The following is a 13,169-nucleotide window of genomic DNA, read 5'->3' on the forward strand; positions in this document are numbered from 1 at the left end:
TTAATACGCTTCCCCTAGCAACAAGCCAAAGTGACTACACTTATGTAAGTAAACTTAATATTATTAGTACACCAACCAAGCTTGTAAAGAGACTTTGCCATCACAAATAAACTTAGGTTCAGTCATAACAGACTTGTGAACAGACAAATAAACAGCTACAGAAAATTCTTTATTGCTAAATCAGCAAGAGAGAGAATAATTTACAATGAATAAATGAATGTATAAACAAACAAAAAAATGTGTTTAGTTGTACTGTGATTCTCCTCTAACAATATTCAGCAGTTGCATAATCTTTCTTCATCCTAGTGACCTCGTTTATCTTATCTGAATAAAGAGAGAAGCCATTATCATTCCTCCAATCCTCCAGAGCCCTCTTCCTATATCTATACATAAAACACAGCATTATACAATTTATAAATACAAAATCTGGTTAACGGTTAATAGAAGGCAATTTCCCCTGTTTGCGAGCAAGTGCAGAGGAATAGGCAGAGAGTAGAGTCTTCTTGAATCGTTTCAATGAAGGACTGACATTTTGCCCTTCAAGATACACCCTTTTTGTCTCCCCCCATCCCTTCCTGTTAACTGAATCCGGGTCTCTAAGAACAGGATCATTTCTTCCATACTCTGCAGACAGAGAGCTCTCTTTTGGAAAGATTTTGTACTCAAGATATGTCAATCCCAACTTGGTGGCAGGTTCTCCATAATAAGTAGCAGAAGCCCAGTCAGTACCCAAAGGCACAATCTGTATAAACACAGAGCCAGGTCTCATGAACAAAAGATGTGTCATGGCAGCACCATGAACTCCCACCATAACATCACATGAGTTTAAGTCTCTAAACATTTTTACCATCTCTGTGTTGCTTTTGGGATTCAGTATTTCTGCCTCAAACCCAATTTTCTCTGCCAATTTAACAATCGCCTTCTGGTTCATCATTTTCCTTGATTTCTCCCTTGATATAATTACCAATTTGGGCTTTCTTTGATGCGAAACAAGCCTGAGATCCCTTAAGGGGGATGATTGTTGTTTGGTTATGCTCTGTGTTTGAGGCATGGAACTCAATCTAGGAGCATAGGCCTTGCTCACAAGTTCCCTGAAGTCTCTAATGCTTTTACCATCTTTCATTAGCTCTGGATTTACACTTAATTCCTCATGTATGTTGAGGCCAACTGTCATCTCTGAAAAACAGTGGACTCTCTTATCCATGCTAAAGTCTATGACTGGATAATTGCTGAGCTGCCCAATAATCTCTCCATATTTTGTCATCCACCAAGAATGGTATTGAAGAATAACAAACACCACTTGTCCATGAAGATGCTGGGAAGTTATGTACAGAGGCAGCAAACCATCATTGAACTCGTGGTAAACATTGCCTGTGAATCCTCCTGTGGAGAAAACTATGGCGGGTACTTTATGCTGGACTTGGCAGGCATCATCATCATCATCCCCTGTTTTTAGGGTGATTTCATCAATGGTGTTCATAGTACTCTGTTCCCATTTGCGTGTATAAGGCCTGATTTTCTCCTGAGTTGATTTATGATTGTGGGCATGAAGAGAAATGGAGGCATTTTCAGAGTGGGTTCTCACATCTCCTCTCAGATAGCAAACATCTGTCCTATAGTGAGAACGGTCACAGCACAGGATTCCCCTGCCATCTCCTCCAGAACCATTTTTTCTTCCCACATCTGCCACCACAAATTACATAAACACAAATTAATTTCTTCCTTTGATATGGTCACATTCAAAACTTGTATCTCTTATGATTCTTTTAGCCTTCTCTTATCCTGATGATGCTGATTCATGAAATGTGATCCGAAACGCTAATACCAAAACTAATAATACAGTCTAATCCAGAACAATAGCAATCAAAATCATAGATACGATAGATTGATTCATCGTGGGTGTAGTTTTTACCACTGATGAGAGAAGAACAGCTGACAGCATCAAGTTCAGGGCTCTTCTTCTTCTGCTGCTGCTCTGTGACCTCTAGATGATGATTGTAAAGAGCTATATGAGTCTGCAGGTCTGTGTTTGTATAAAATATGCCTCCTTCATTGGCATCTACATCAGGGAAAAAAGAATTTTTGACTTCACATCAGTATAATATCAAGAATCCAATTGCCAAAAAAGGGTTAAAAAAACAAAAACAAGAAGAAATGCCCTATAGGCAATGATTTTGCTTACATGTTTCAATCATGGGGTCACTGAAGCTCATGCAGGCAAACGTCAGAGCGTAGCAAAATAAGAAGAGAACCCCAATGAGCGTGAAACTGGGCCTCTCTTTCATTATATCCCGACGCTGAAAATCCATTCCCCATGGATTATCAATAGTCTGCACTACTCCCCCTTCCTCAATGGCCTGGCTGAAATCACACATGTGGGGTTGCTCAACCTGTTCCGTTTCACACCAATATCCGCCCTCCTAAACCGTTGCCCTTAGAGTCACCGGTTAGCAAGTAGTTACTGTGCATAAGAAAAATCATGTTCTTGCCAACATATTCCCAGCCTTTGGGAAATGGGAGCTTTGGAACATAGATCATTTGGCAGGTGTAAAGCAATACTCTGCAACCTTTGTCAGCATCCTTCCAGCCTGTGCCAAATGAGAGCTTTGGAACAGGGTATGGAAATCCATCAAAGCATAAAGGATATACGAATTGTTTCATATGTTTAAGTTGGTACTGCTCTGGTAGGCATGCATGCAAATAGTGAGAGTATAGACAAGGCACGTGAAATGTTCGACAAAATGCCTCAAAGAATGTGGCCTCGTGGAATGCCACCATTGCAAGATATGCACAAAATGGTTTTGTTGACAAGGCTTTAGGAACCTTCAAGCAAATGAAATTGGTTGGTGTAAAGCCAACATTCTCCCCGCCTGTGCCAAAATGGGGCCTTTTGAACGTATGGATATCCATCAAAGCGTAATGGAAGTGGTTATTTGTCGGATATTGTAGTTGGAACAATTGAGTAACCATGGATGGAAAATGTGGAAGCACAGACAAGGCGCATGAACTGTTTGACAAAATGCCTCAAAGAAATGTGATCTCATGAATGCAGTAATTGTAGGAGTTTTGCAAGAACGCCTTCAAAATCTTCGAACTAATGAAGCTCTCTGGAACATATCCTAAAATAATAAGTTTTGCTTGTGTTGAATGTACATGCAGCCATGCAGGATTAGCGGATGAGATTTGTACAGTCTTCACTCACGAGTAACCCCTGTTGCATTACACGCAACTAATTATTATGTGTTGCCTGTGTTGGGTATTATGAGGACACCCTAAACTTTATCATTAAGATGTCAGTTAAATCTATGGTGGTTGACTGATTCTACAGTCTTTTTATCTTTAAATAATTATATTCATTACGCTAGAATCGTATGGAAGGGACTTCTTTAGAAATTTTAATGGGTGTTATTGAGACTTTTTAGGATTATTTTTAAGTGGGTGGTCTTATGAATTTTGTAGCGCAACTTAAGTTCAAAAGTTTAAGTTCCAAAATTTACGAAAGTTGGTGGTCTCATGAATTTTGTTTTTTGCATATTAAATTGAACAATATGGGAATCTAAAAACTCAAGATGATTGACAAATGACAAAAAGTTTCCTATACTAGTGGGGACAATTTCTAGCCCTACCCCAAATGCACCCACTTAAAATTACAAACTTAAAAGTAGGGTTTTTATTTATCAAGAAAAGATTCTAATTACTTCCATAGCATTTTTTTTGGCCTCATGGAAACCTTCCAAAAAAATGGTTCTAGCAACTCCTCCATGAGACCACAACCTTAAGAATATTTACAATGACGTTGTTTCTTGATTTGGATACTAAAAATGATGTGGCTTTCTCAAACATCTATGCAAAAATGGGAAGATGGGAAGATGGTGTGAGGTTCAAATGATAAGGAATTAAATGAAAGATAAATAATCAAAAAATGCTTAGGTGAAGTTGGATTGAAGGCCATTAAATGATACATGCATTTTGTGTAGGAGACAAATCATATCCAAACACGAGATCTATGCAAAGTTGGAGAAATTGGCTTAGGAGATAAAGGTAATAGAGTATTTTCTAGTTTCAAGACATCTACTTAGTGATGTGGAAAAGGAGGAAAAGGAATATTTTCCTTGCCACGATGGTGAAAAGTTGGCAATTGCTTTTAGTTTGTTAGTTATTCCGCCTAAAAACAACTATTAGAGTTGTGAAGAACCTCCAAGAATGTTTTGATTGCCACACTACAATGAAATTAATCTCTACAATCGCTGGAAGAGATGTAGTGAGAGATGTGAATTGTTTCCATGATATTAAACATGGAGAATATTTTTATGGAGATTTTTTGGTGATGCTCAATGAAGTGATCTAACAAATAGGCTCGCACTATAATGATGTGCATTGTGTCATGCCTAAACTAATATTGAAGAAACAATGTTCTATTTGTAGTTTCTAGAAACCTCTTTATCTTTTGTTTTCTATTTGTGAGTTTCACATTAAAGACTACGACATTGACTTCATAAAATTATATGCATAGGATGCAATATAGATCACTACTTATATATGCTACTCATGTATCTATAAAATATTGATATAATGATAACATGGACATTTAATTGAATTATTTCCATATAATCAACATATATATGATATGAAAAGTTCGAGGAGGAGGTGGAGCGGTAGTAAAAAATAAAAGGCGAGGAACACTTCAACTAGATGGAATCATGCTTGAGTAGCAAGAAATGGGATAGGGTTTCTCACAATTACTCATGCCATTTTGTTTGGATTAATTATGCGATCATTTGTCTATGTTAGGTTCATCATTTAATTACAACAATACAGTGAGCCCCTTTAAACAATGATATGTATTTTCATTTATTCCTTTGAGTGATTAACATATTTTTACGTGTTCAATGCAATAACAAGATCCCTAATTTGTGGCATGGAATTTCAAGTGGGCTCACTTTGTGTTTGGATGGATCATCAATGGAGAAAAGCATGAGAAGGAAGTATTGCACTTAACACTTTATAAGCCATTAAATTAAACATCTAATAACTCGTTGCAGTTAAGACAATTGAACCTAAGAAGAAATGCTTTTGGGTGGTCATTGGCTATTCAATCTATATGATATATGGTTCTAATCGTTTGATGAGCCAAGCCTACATGATGATAATTCCTAAGTTGGATACCCATGAGCTCCCTAATTTAAAATCACTTCAAATTTGGTCTTCACTCTCTAAAATGAATAGTAGCAAGGACCACAGGTGCCAACAAACTCTAAAGTATTGATAGTTCTGATACTTAATGTTAAGTACAGATGCCAAGCTAATAAGATGAGAGGGGGAGTGAATCATACAAACTTAATCTTCCATAAAAACAACAGATTCAACCTCGGTAACATATACTTCAATAATATATCCAAAATTGCTAAACATGCAAACTCAAAAGCATATAAACATCATAACACTCATAACACCAGATTTAACGTGGAAACCCAAATAGGGAAAAACCACCGTGGGATTTCAGACCCACTAAGAAATATACTCTTCTAAAGTATGCTCGGTTAAAAGCAAATCCTGTTAAAGATTACAAACACATTGCTAGATGTGACCCGGTTAAGGGATTTCCCTCAGATCTGTTAGGATCTTCACCTTGTTAGAAGTGACCTTGTTAAAGGATTTCAAACACTCAATCAGAATGTCGCCTTGCTAGAGGGTTTTACAAATAAGACTGTTAAGTCCACTCGGTTAAGAGATTTTCTATCACTTCACAAAATAACAATAATAAAAATCTATCTGCAACTTCACAACTAAAATGCTAAAGCAGATTCTTATTTGCTCAATATAATAGGACTTATCTTGTCCATCTGTTGGGCTCTATACTCTATTATTCAAATAGGTCTTCAAGCTTCTGTGCTTGGTAATCACTATGTAGCATCCCTGTGCATACACTTGCCTGCATACATTGTTTATCAACAGTTCCTTATTTATAAACAATTTGCCAACCACTTAATCTCCTTGATCACATTTCCCATGTTCAATCATAGCCATCGGATCTTCAAACTTTGACCAGGTTCAATGTATCCTTCGATCTGAAAACGTTTTACCCCGCCTTGGAACTTGCATACATTTCTTGGAACTTGTGCTAGGGTATTGCGGTTCAATCTGAGTTGTAGATCTTCTTGCCGATTTTCCTTTGCCATAGATTCTTTAACAAACTTCATGCACGACATACCAATCATTTAATCATAGCCAGCTCATCAGCTTCCTTCATTAAATAATGCTTTTATTCATTCAATGCATTCTGATACTACTCGGTTGCAACTCGGTAAATACTAAACTTCACTCGGTAGACATTCTGCCTTCATTAACTGATAGCGATAACCTTAGGGTTTACCGACTAGGTTCTTTGCTCGGTAACATAGTGTAGTATTAACCTTACAATTAATAACATATGTAGGATATCAAAACAATCTAAACATCATGATCTCATCATTGTCTAACTCGGTAATAGTTGCCCATTGAATAACTTATTCCTCCCCTTATTCATCACATTCTTTCTGTGTCTTTTACCGACATATTTATACTCATCAAATCATACTTCTTAAGATATGACAACATCATACTGAATTTAGAAAATCAATTTCTTGACATCAATGACAAAATAATAATATTAAGACAGTAAACATCCTTAATCAGTTATATCCATAATCATCAACAACCTTCTCAATATCCTTATTGAAATGCCAACAATCTCTCCTTGTCTGTTATAATGCCAACAATCTCCCCCTTTGGCATTGATGGCAAAACCAATTGATTTGACCTAATTGATTCGGATTGCTATGAGATTCTGAAATGCTGAAATGCTCTCCCCCTGTCATCAGTCTTCTCCCCCATACATTAGTATCCACTTCTTTTCTCCAGTCTTCTCCCCCTTTGACAGCAATGCCAAAAAGTAAAGAACTAAAACATAATTTCTTCCTATATGAAGTGATTTCCTGCTGTTATGTGTCAATTTAATCTCGGTCAGAGCATTTTGTCTTCAATTCATGTTCCCTGTATTGTTTCCTGCACACCTTTAGAAAACATCCTAAAGTGTGTAAATCAACATCAACTCCTAAAAGATATTCTGTAGAGTCATCGAATTAATGCTTTCACCGAACTCGGTCAGTGAGTAGAAGATAGGGGTAGGACCCCTAACTTACTTCTGAGATACTCAAAAGTGTCCCTTGGTTGTGGCTTGGTGAAGATATCTACTATTTGTTGCTTTGTGCTAACATACTCCAACACCACTTTCTTCTCTTGAGCTTCTTCTCTAAGATAATGATATTTGATAGAGATGTGCTTTGTCTTAGAATGCATAACTAGATTCTTTGAAATGTTAATGACACTAGTATTGTCACAGAATATAGTTACTGGCTTGATGACTTTCTCATTTATACCTTTCAACAGTTGTTTGATCCATGCTATGTTGGTACAATTCAATGCTACAACAACGTATTCAACTTCTATTGTTGACTGTGAAACACATCCTTGTTTCTTGCTAAGCCAACTCACTAGTCTTTCTCCTAAAAAGAAAGCTCCTCTGGTTGTGCTTTTCCTGTCATCAATGTTGCCTGCCCAATCAGCATCAGTATAAACTTTTAAATCAAAATCATTTCTTTTCTGATATACGAAGCCATAATCCTCAATGCCTTTCAAGTATCTGAAAATTCTCTTGATTGATGTCATGTGTGTTTCCTTAGGATCTGCAGAGAATCTTGCAACTATACCTATTGCATGTGCTATATCTGGCCTTCTGTGAACAACATATTGTAGCTTTCCAATCATGGATCGGTAAAGTGTCTCATCAATAGATGCAGATTCATCATTCTTTGATAGTTTACAGTTGGTATTCATAGAAGTACTTACTGGTTTTGAATCCTCCATTCCAAATTTCTTCAAGATTTCCTTTATGTACTTGGATTGAGTAATGAAAATCTTATCTTTCATTCGCAGTATCTGTAAACCTATAAAATACTTTATCTCACCGATTAATGACATCTCAAGTTCTTTTCTCATTTCATTTCCAAAGTTCTTACATAGAGAGTCATTTCCACAAAAGATAATATCATCAACAAATATGGTTGAGATCAGTATTCCATTTTCATCATTCTTCATGTACATATTGTTGTTTTCACTTGTTCTTATAAAACCAATCTTGATTAAATAAGAGTGCAATCTTTCATACCATGCTCTAGGTGCTTGTTTCAAACCATATAAAGCTTTGTTCAATTTACATACCTGATCTTTATTCTTGTCTTCAACAAATCCTTTAGGTTGTTCAATAAAAACTTCTTCTTCTAATATACCATTTAGAAATGCAGATTTGACATCCATTTGATATACCTTGAAATTCTTGTAAGCAGCATATGCCAACAATGTTCTTACTCTTTCAAGTCTTGCCACAGGTGCAAAAGTCTCACCATAATCAATTTCTTCTTCTTGGGCATAACCTTTGCAAACTAGTCTTGCTTTGTTTCGAATGAGCTCACCTTTTTCATTCAGCTTGTTTCTGAAAATCCACTTTGTACCGATTACATTTTTGTCCTTTGGTCTTGGGACCAGTGTCCATGTGTCATTCTTCTTGATTTGATCAATCTCTTCTGTCATAGCATTTATCCAATCTTCACTGTTAAATGCCTCTTTCACTATCCTCGATTCAAATTCAGATATCAGACATGTGTTCTGTCTCAGTTTGTTCCTTGTCATCACTGGATCATCCTTATCTCCTATAATCTGACTTGATGCATGATGTCTTCTGACATTCTTGACTAATACAGGCTCGATAGGCTCTGTATGATCTTCTTCATCACTCGGTAACTGGATATTCTCTTCATTTCCTTTTGCAGTTTTCTCGATAGGACTTGTCGGTTGAACATAGAGAAATTCATCATAATCTTCTGGTTCTTTGGAGTTTCCTTTATCATTTCTTTCTACAAATTCATCAATTTTCACATTTGCACTTTCTACTATTTTGTTAGATGATTTGATCAGACATTTAAATGCTTTACTTCTAGAAGAATAACCAAGAAATGTTCCTTCTTCACTTTTCTGATCAAACTTGCCATTTCTATCATCCTTGTGTACATAGCATTTACTTCCAAAGATTTTAAAATAACTCACATTAGGTTTCTTGTCATACCAGATTTCATATGGTGTCTTCAAAGTTCCTTTCTTTAGTTGTACTCAGTTCAGGGTGTAAACTGTTGTGCTTATTGCTTCTCTCCAAAATGTTTGTGGCACTTTCTTTTCAATCATCAGGGTTCTAGTACAATCCACAATAGATCTGTTTCTTCTCTCAGCAATTCCATTTTGTTGTGGAGTTCTCGGTGCAGAGACTTGTCTTTTTATACCATGATCATTGCAGAATAAGTTGAACTTATCATATGTGAACTCTTCTCCTCTATCTGATCTAAGACATTTCAGTTGTCTTCCTGTTTCATTTTCAACTCTTGCCTTGTACCATTTAAACATTTGAAAAGCTTCTGATTTTTCTTTTAGAAACATAACTGACATCATTCTTGAGTAATCATCCACAAATAATATGAAATATTTATCACCATAATAACTTTGAACTTTCATAGGACCACAAAGATCAGTGTGCACAAGATCTAAAATTCCCTTAGAAGTGTAGGACTTACTTGTAAAGCTTGATCTTGTCATTTTACCCATCTGGCATCCTCTGCACATAGCATTCTCAGGTTTTTCAAGACTCGGTAGACCTCTTACTCGGTGCTTCTTACTTATTTTGACCAGATTATCAAAATTTACATGACAAAACCTTTTATGCCATAACCAGGTATCATTTATCTTTGCATACAAACATTTATTCCGAGTTGAGTCAATGTGAAATGTGTTACCTTTTGTTTGTGTCCCGGTAGCAGCTAACTTTCCATGCTTGTCATGAACTTTGACAATTCCTTTCTGAAATTCTATTCGGTATCCTGTATTGTTTAGTTGTTCTACACTCAACAAATTGTATTTCAAACCTTCAACCCAATAAACATCATTTCATCTTGCATTGTCAAGAAGTGTTATAAATCCTTTACCTTTTACCGGACATGGTGCATCATTACCAAATCTTACATAGCCTCCATCATAGTCTTCTAACATAACAAACTTGTGTTTATCACCTGTCATGTGATGTGAGAATCCACTATCTATGATCCAAGAATCATTAGTATTTATGTGAGATATTAGGGCTTTTTCTTCATACCTTTCTTCATCTAATCCATCTTTGATAGCCACATAAACTACTTCCTCTGTACCAGTTTCATCTAATTTATCATCATTGGATTCCTCATTGGCTATTAAGCATGACTTTCTATCTCTTCTTCTGAAGTCTTGGTATCCTCTGTAATGATTATCTTTCTGTCTATCATCTCGATAATCTCTTTTTTCAGTAGAATCTTTGTCAGGACAGTTAGAAGCCATATGTCCTATCTTATCACAATTGAAACATTTCAAAGGTAGTTTTCCTTTATACTTACCTTTGCCTCTCAGTAACCTTCTGGCTAATAGTGCTTCAAACTCTTCTTGCTTTCTGATTTCCTCATACAGTTTGTATCCTTCCTCCATGTTCTTGCGAAATCTTTCACTTGCTCCACTATGATCCCCTTTAGTGTACTTACTCATTCTATCATTGTAATCATCAGATTCACCAATATGAAAAGAACTAAATGCAGATTCAACTTTATTTACCGATGACCCACTGTTATCAAAGTTACTTAACTCAAATGCATGTAGCTTACCAATAGTAGCATCTAAAGAGACTGGCATATTGGGTACAGACCTTAATTCATTGATTGCAGATACTCGGATTGCATAAGCTGGTAGAAGGGTTCTTAACAACTTACTTGTTATATCCTTTTCTTCAATAGTTTCACCTACTCCTTTGATTTGATTGACAATCTCCTTTAGTCCTGTACTGTATTGGGTTATGTTCTCACCTTCATTCATCCTCACAGATTTAAGTTGTCCTCTTAGACTATCCACTTTTGCTCTTTGAACATGTTCATCTCCACCATACACAGATATGAGCTTGTCCCACATTGCCTTTGCATCATTGCAGCCTTCTAGATCATTAAACTCTGAATCGGTCAATGTAGATGTTATTTCAATCATTGCTTGAATATGTTCTTGCTTTGCTTTTATCCCTTCCATTGTCAATGGATAGGTGCTCGGTGTAATGAAATCATTCTCCAGATAATATACAACATATTCTCCAACTACTGATAGGTGCAGCTTCATCCTTTTCTGCCATGTAGAGAAACTTGACTTGTTCAGCTTCGGTGCATCCCTCTTATACATCTTTGGATCTTTGCCTCAAGTACCTTTAAACTTTTCTTCCGGAGTCCAAATCTCTTATACCAATTGATAGTTCTGATACTTAATGTTAAGTACAGATGCCAAGCTAATAAGATGAGAGGGGGGGGGGTGTGAATCATACAAACTTAATCTTCCATAAAAACAACAGATTCAACCTCGGTAACATATACTTCAATAATATATCCAGAATTGCTAAACATGCAAACTCAAAAGCATATAAACATCATAACACTCATAACACCAAATTTAACGTAGAAACCCAAATAGGGAAAAACCACCATGGGATTTCGGACCCACTAAGAAATATACTCTTCTAGAGTATGCTTGGTTAAAAGCAAATCCTGTTAAAGATTACAAACACATTGCTAGATGTGACCCGGTTAAGGGATTTCCCTCATATCTGTTAGGATCTTCACCTTGTTAGAAGTGACCTTGTTAAAGGATTTCAAAAACTCAATCAGAATGTCACCTTGCTAGAGGGTTTTACAAATAAGACTGTTAAGTCCACTCGGTTAAGAGATTTTCTGTCACTTCACAAAATAACAGTAATAAAAATCTATCTGCAACTTCACATCTAAAATGCTAAAGCAGATTCTTATTTGCTCAATACAATAGGACTTATCTTGTCCATCTGCTGGGCTCTATACTCTGTTATTCAAATAGGTCTTCAACCTTCTGTGCTCGATAATCACTATGTAGCATCCCTGTGCATACACTTGCCCGCATACATTGTTTATCAACAGTTCCTTATTTATAAACAATTTGCCAACCACTTAATCTCCTTGATCACATTTCCCATGATCAATCATAGCCATCAGATCTTCAAACTTTGACCAGGTTCAATGTATCCTTCGATCTGAAAACGTTTTACCCCACCTTGGAACTTGCATACATTTCTTGGAACTTGTGCTAGGGTATTGCGGTTCAATCTGAGCTGTAGATCTTCTTGCCGATTTTCCTTTGCCATAGATTTTTAACAAACTTCATGCACGACATACCAATCATTTAATCATAGCCAGCTCATCAGCTTCCTTCATTAAATAATTCTTTTATTCATTCAATGTATTCTGATACTACTCGGTTGCAACTCGGTAAATACTAAACTTCACTCGGTAGACATTCTTCCTTCATTAACCGATAGCGATAACCTTAGGGTTTACCGACTAGGTTCCTTAGGGTTTACCGACTAGGTTCTTTGCTCGGTAACATAGTGTAGTATTGACCTTACAATTAATAACATATGTAGGATATCAAAACAATCTAAACATCATGATCTCATCATTGTCTAACTTGGTAATAGTTTCCCATTGAATAACTTATTCCTCCCCTTATTCATCACATTCTTTCTGTGTCTTTTACCGACATCTTTATACTCATCAAATCACACTTCTTAAGATATGGCAACATCATACTGAATTTAGAAAATCAATTTCTTGACATCAATGACAAAATAATAATATTAAGACAGTAAATGTCCTTAATCAGTTATATCCATAATCATCAACAACCTTCTCAATATCCTAATTGAAATGCCCACAATCTCTCCTTGTCTGTTATAATGCCAACAAGTATGTGTAGACCTATTCAAGGATTTGATTATATTACTGTTAGTGAAAGGTCGATATTAAGTGGCAATGGATTTTTAGGTAAATTTGACTCCTTAGAGTTGAGTTTCTAATGAGGTAGGGACATGGATAAAGAAAAATCCAACCTTAAGGACATAAGTGATCTTGTCACACTTAAGGCTCTGACCCTCCCAAGTCGATAAAGGATAGGCAATGTAAGTCAAGATGGAACTTCCTATATCAAATTCAAATATGATC

General features: G+C 36.2%; 1 protein-coding gene across 1 annotated transcript; it reads right to left on the bottom strand.

Moving 5' to 3' along the window:
• Positions 1-258: 258 nt before the first annotated feature.
• LOC131062985 (xylan glycosyltransferase MUCI21-like) lies at positions 259-3,219 on the bottom strand. Its single transcript, XM_057996730.2, has 3 exons — positions 2,183-3,219; positions 1,913-2,059; positions 259-1,683 (listed from the first exon to the last, which is right to left on the bottom strand). The coding sequence occupies exons 1-3, from the start codon at positions 2,373-2,375 to the stop codon at positions 431-433; spliced, it is 1,593 nt and encodes a 530-aa protein (XP_057852713.2). The 5' UTR covers positions 2,376-3,219; the 3' UTR covers positions 259-430.
• Between the last annotated feature and the right edge of the window lie 9,950 nt (positions 3,220-13,169).

The sequence above is a fragment of the Cryptomeria japonica genome, chromosome 2 (assembly GCF_030272615.1).
Source record: "Cryptomeria japonica chromosome 2, Sugi_1.0, whole genome shotgun sequence".
In the NCBI taxonomy this organism is placed as follows: Eukaryota; Viridiplantae; Streptophyta; class Pinopsida; order Cupressales; family Cupressaceae; genus Cryptomeria; species Cryptomeria japonica.

What these genes read in the sequence shown, in the direction of transcription:
- LOC131062985 (XM_057996730.2), bottom strand. Translation starts at nt 2,375, where the DNA reads ATGTGTGATTTCAGCCAGGCCATTGAGGAAGGGGGAGTAGTGCAGACT. An exon ending in TGACCCCATGATTGAAACAT is followed by an intron (nt 2,060 to 2,182) that starts GTAAGCAAAATC and finishes TCCCTGATGTAG; the next exon opens with ATGCCAATGAAGGAGGCATA. An exon ending in CTGTTCTTCTCTCATCAGTG is followed by an intron (nt 1,684 to 1,912) that starts GTAAAAACTACA and finishes TTGTGGTGGCAG; the next exon opens with ATGTGGGAAGAAAAAATGGT.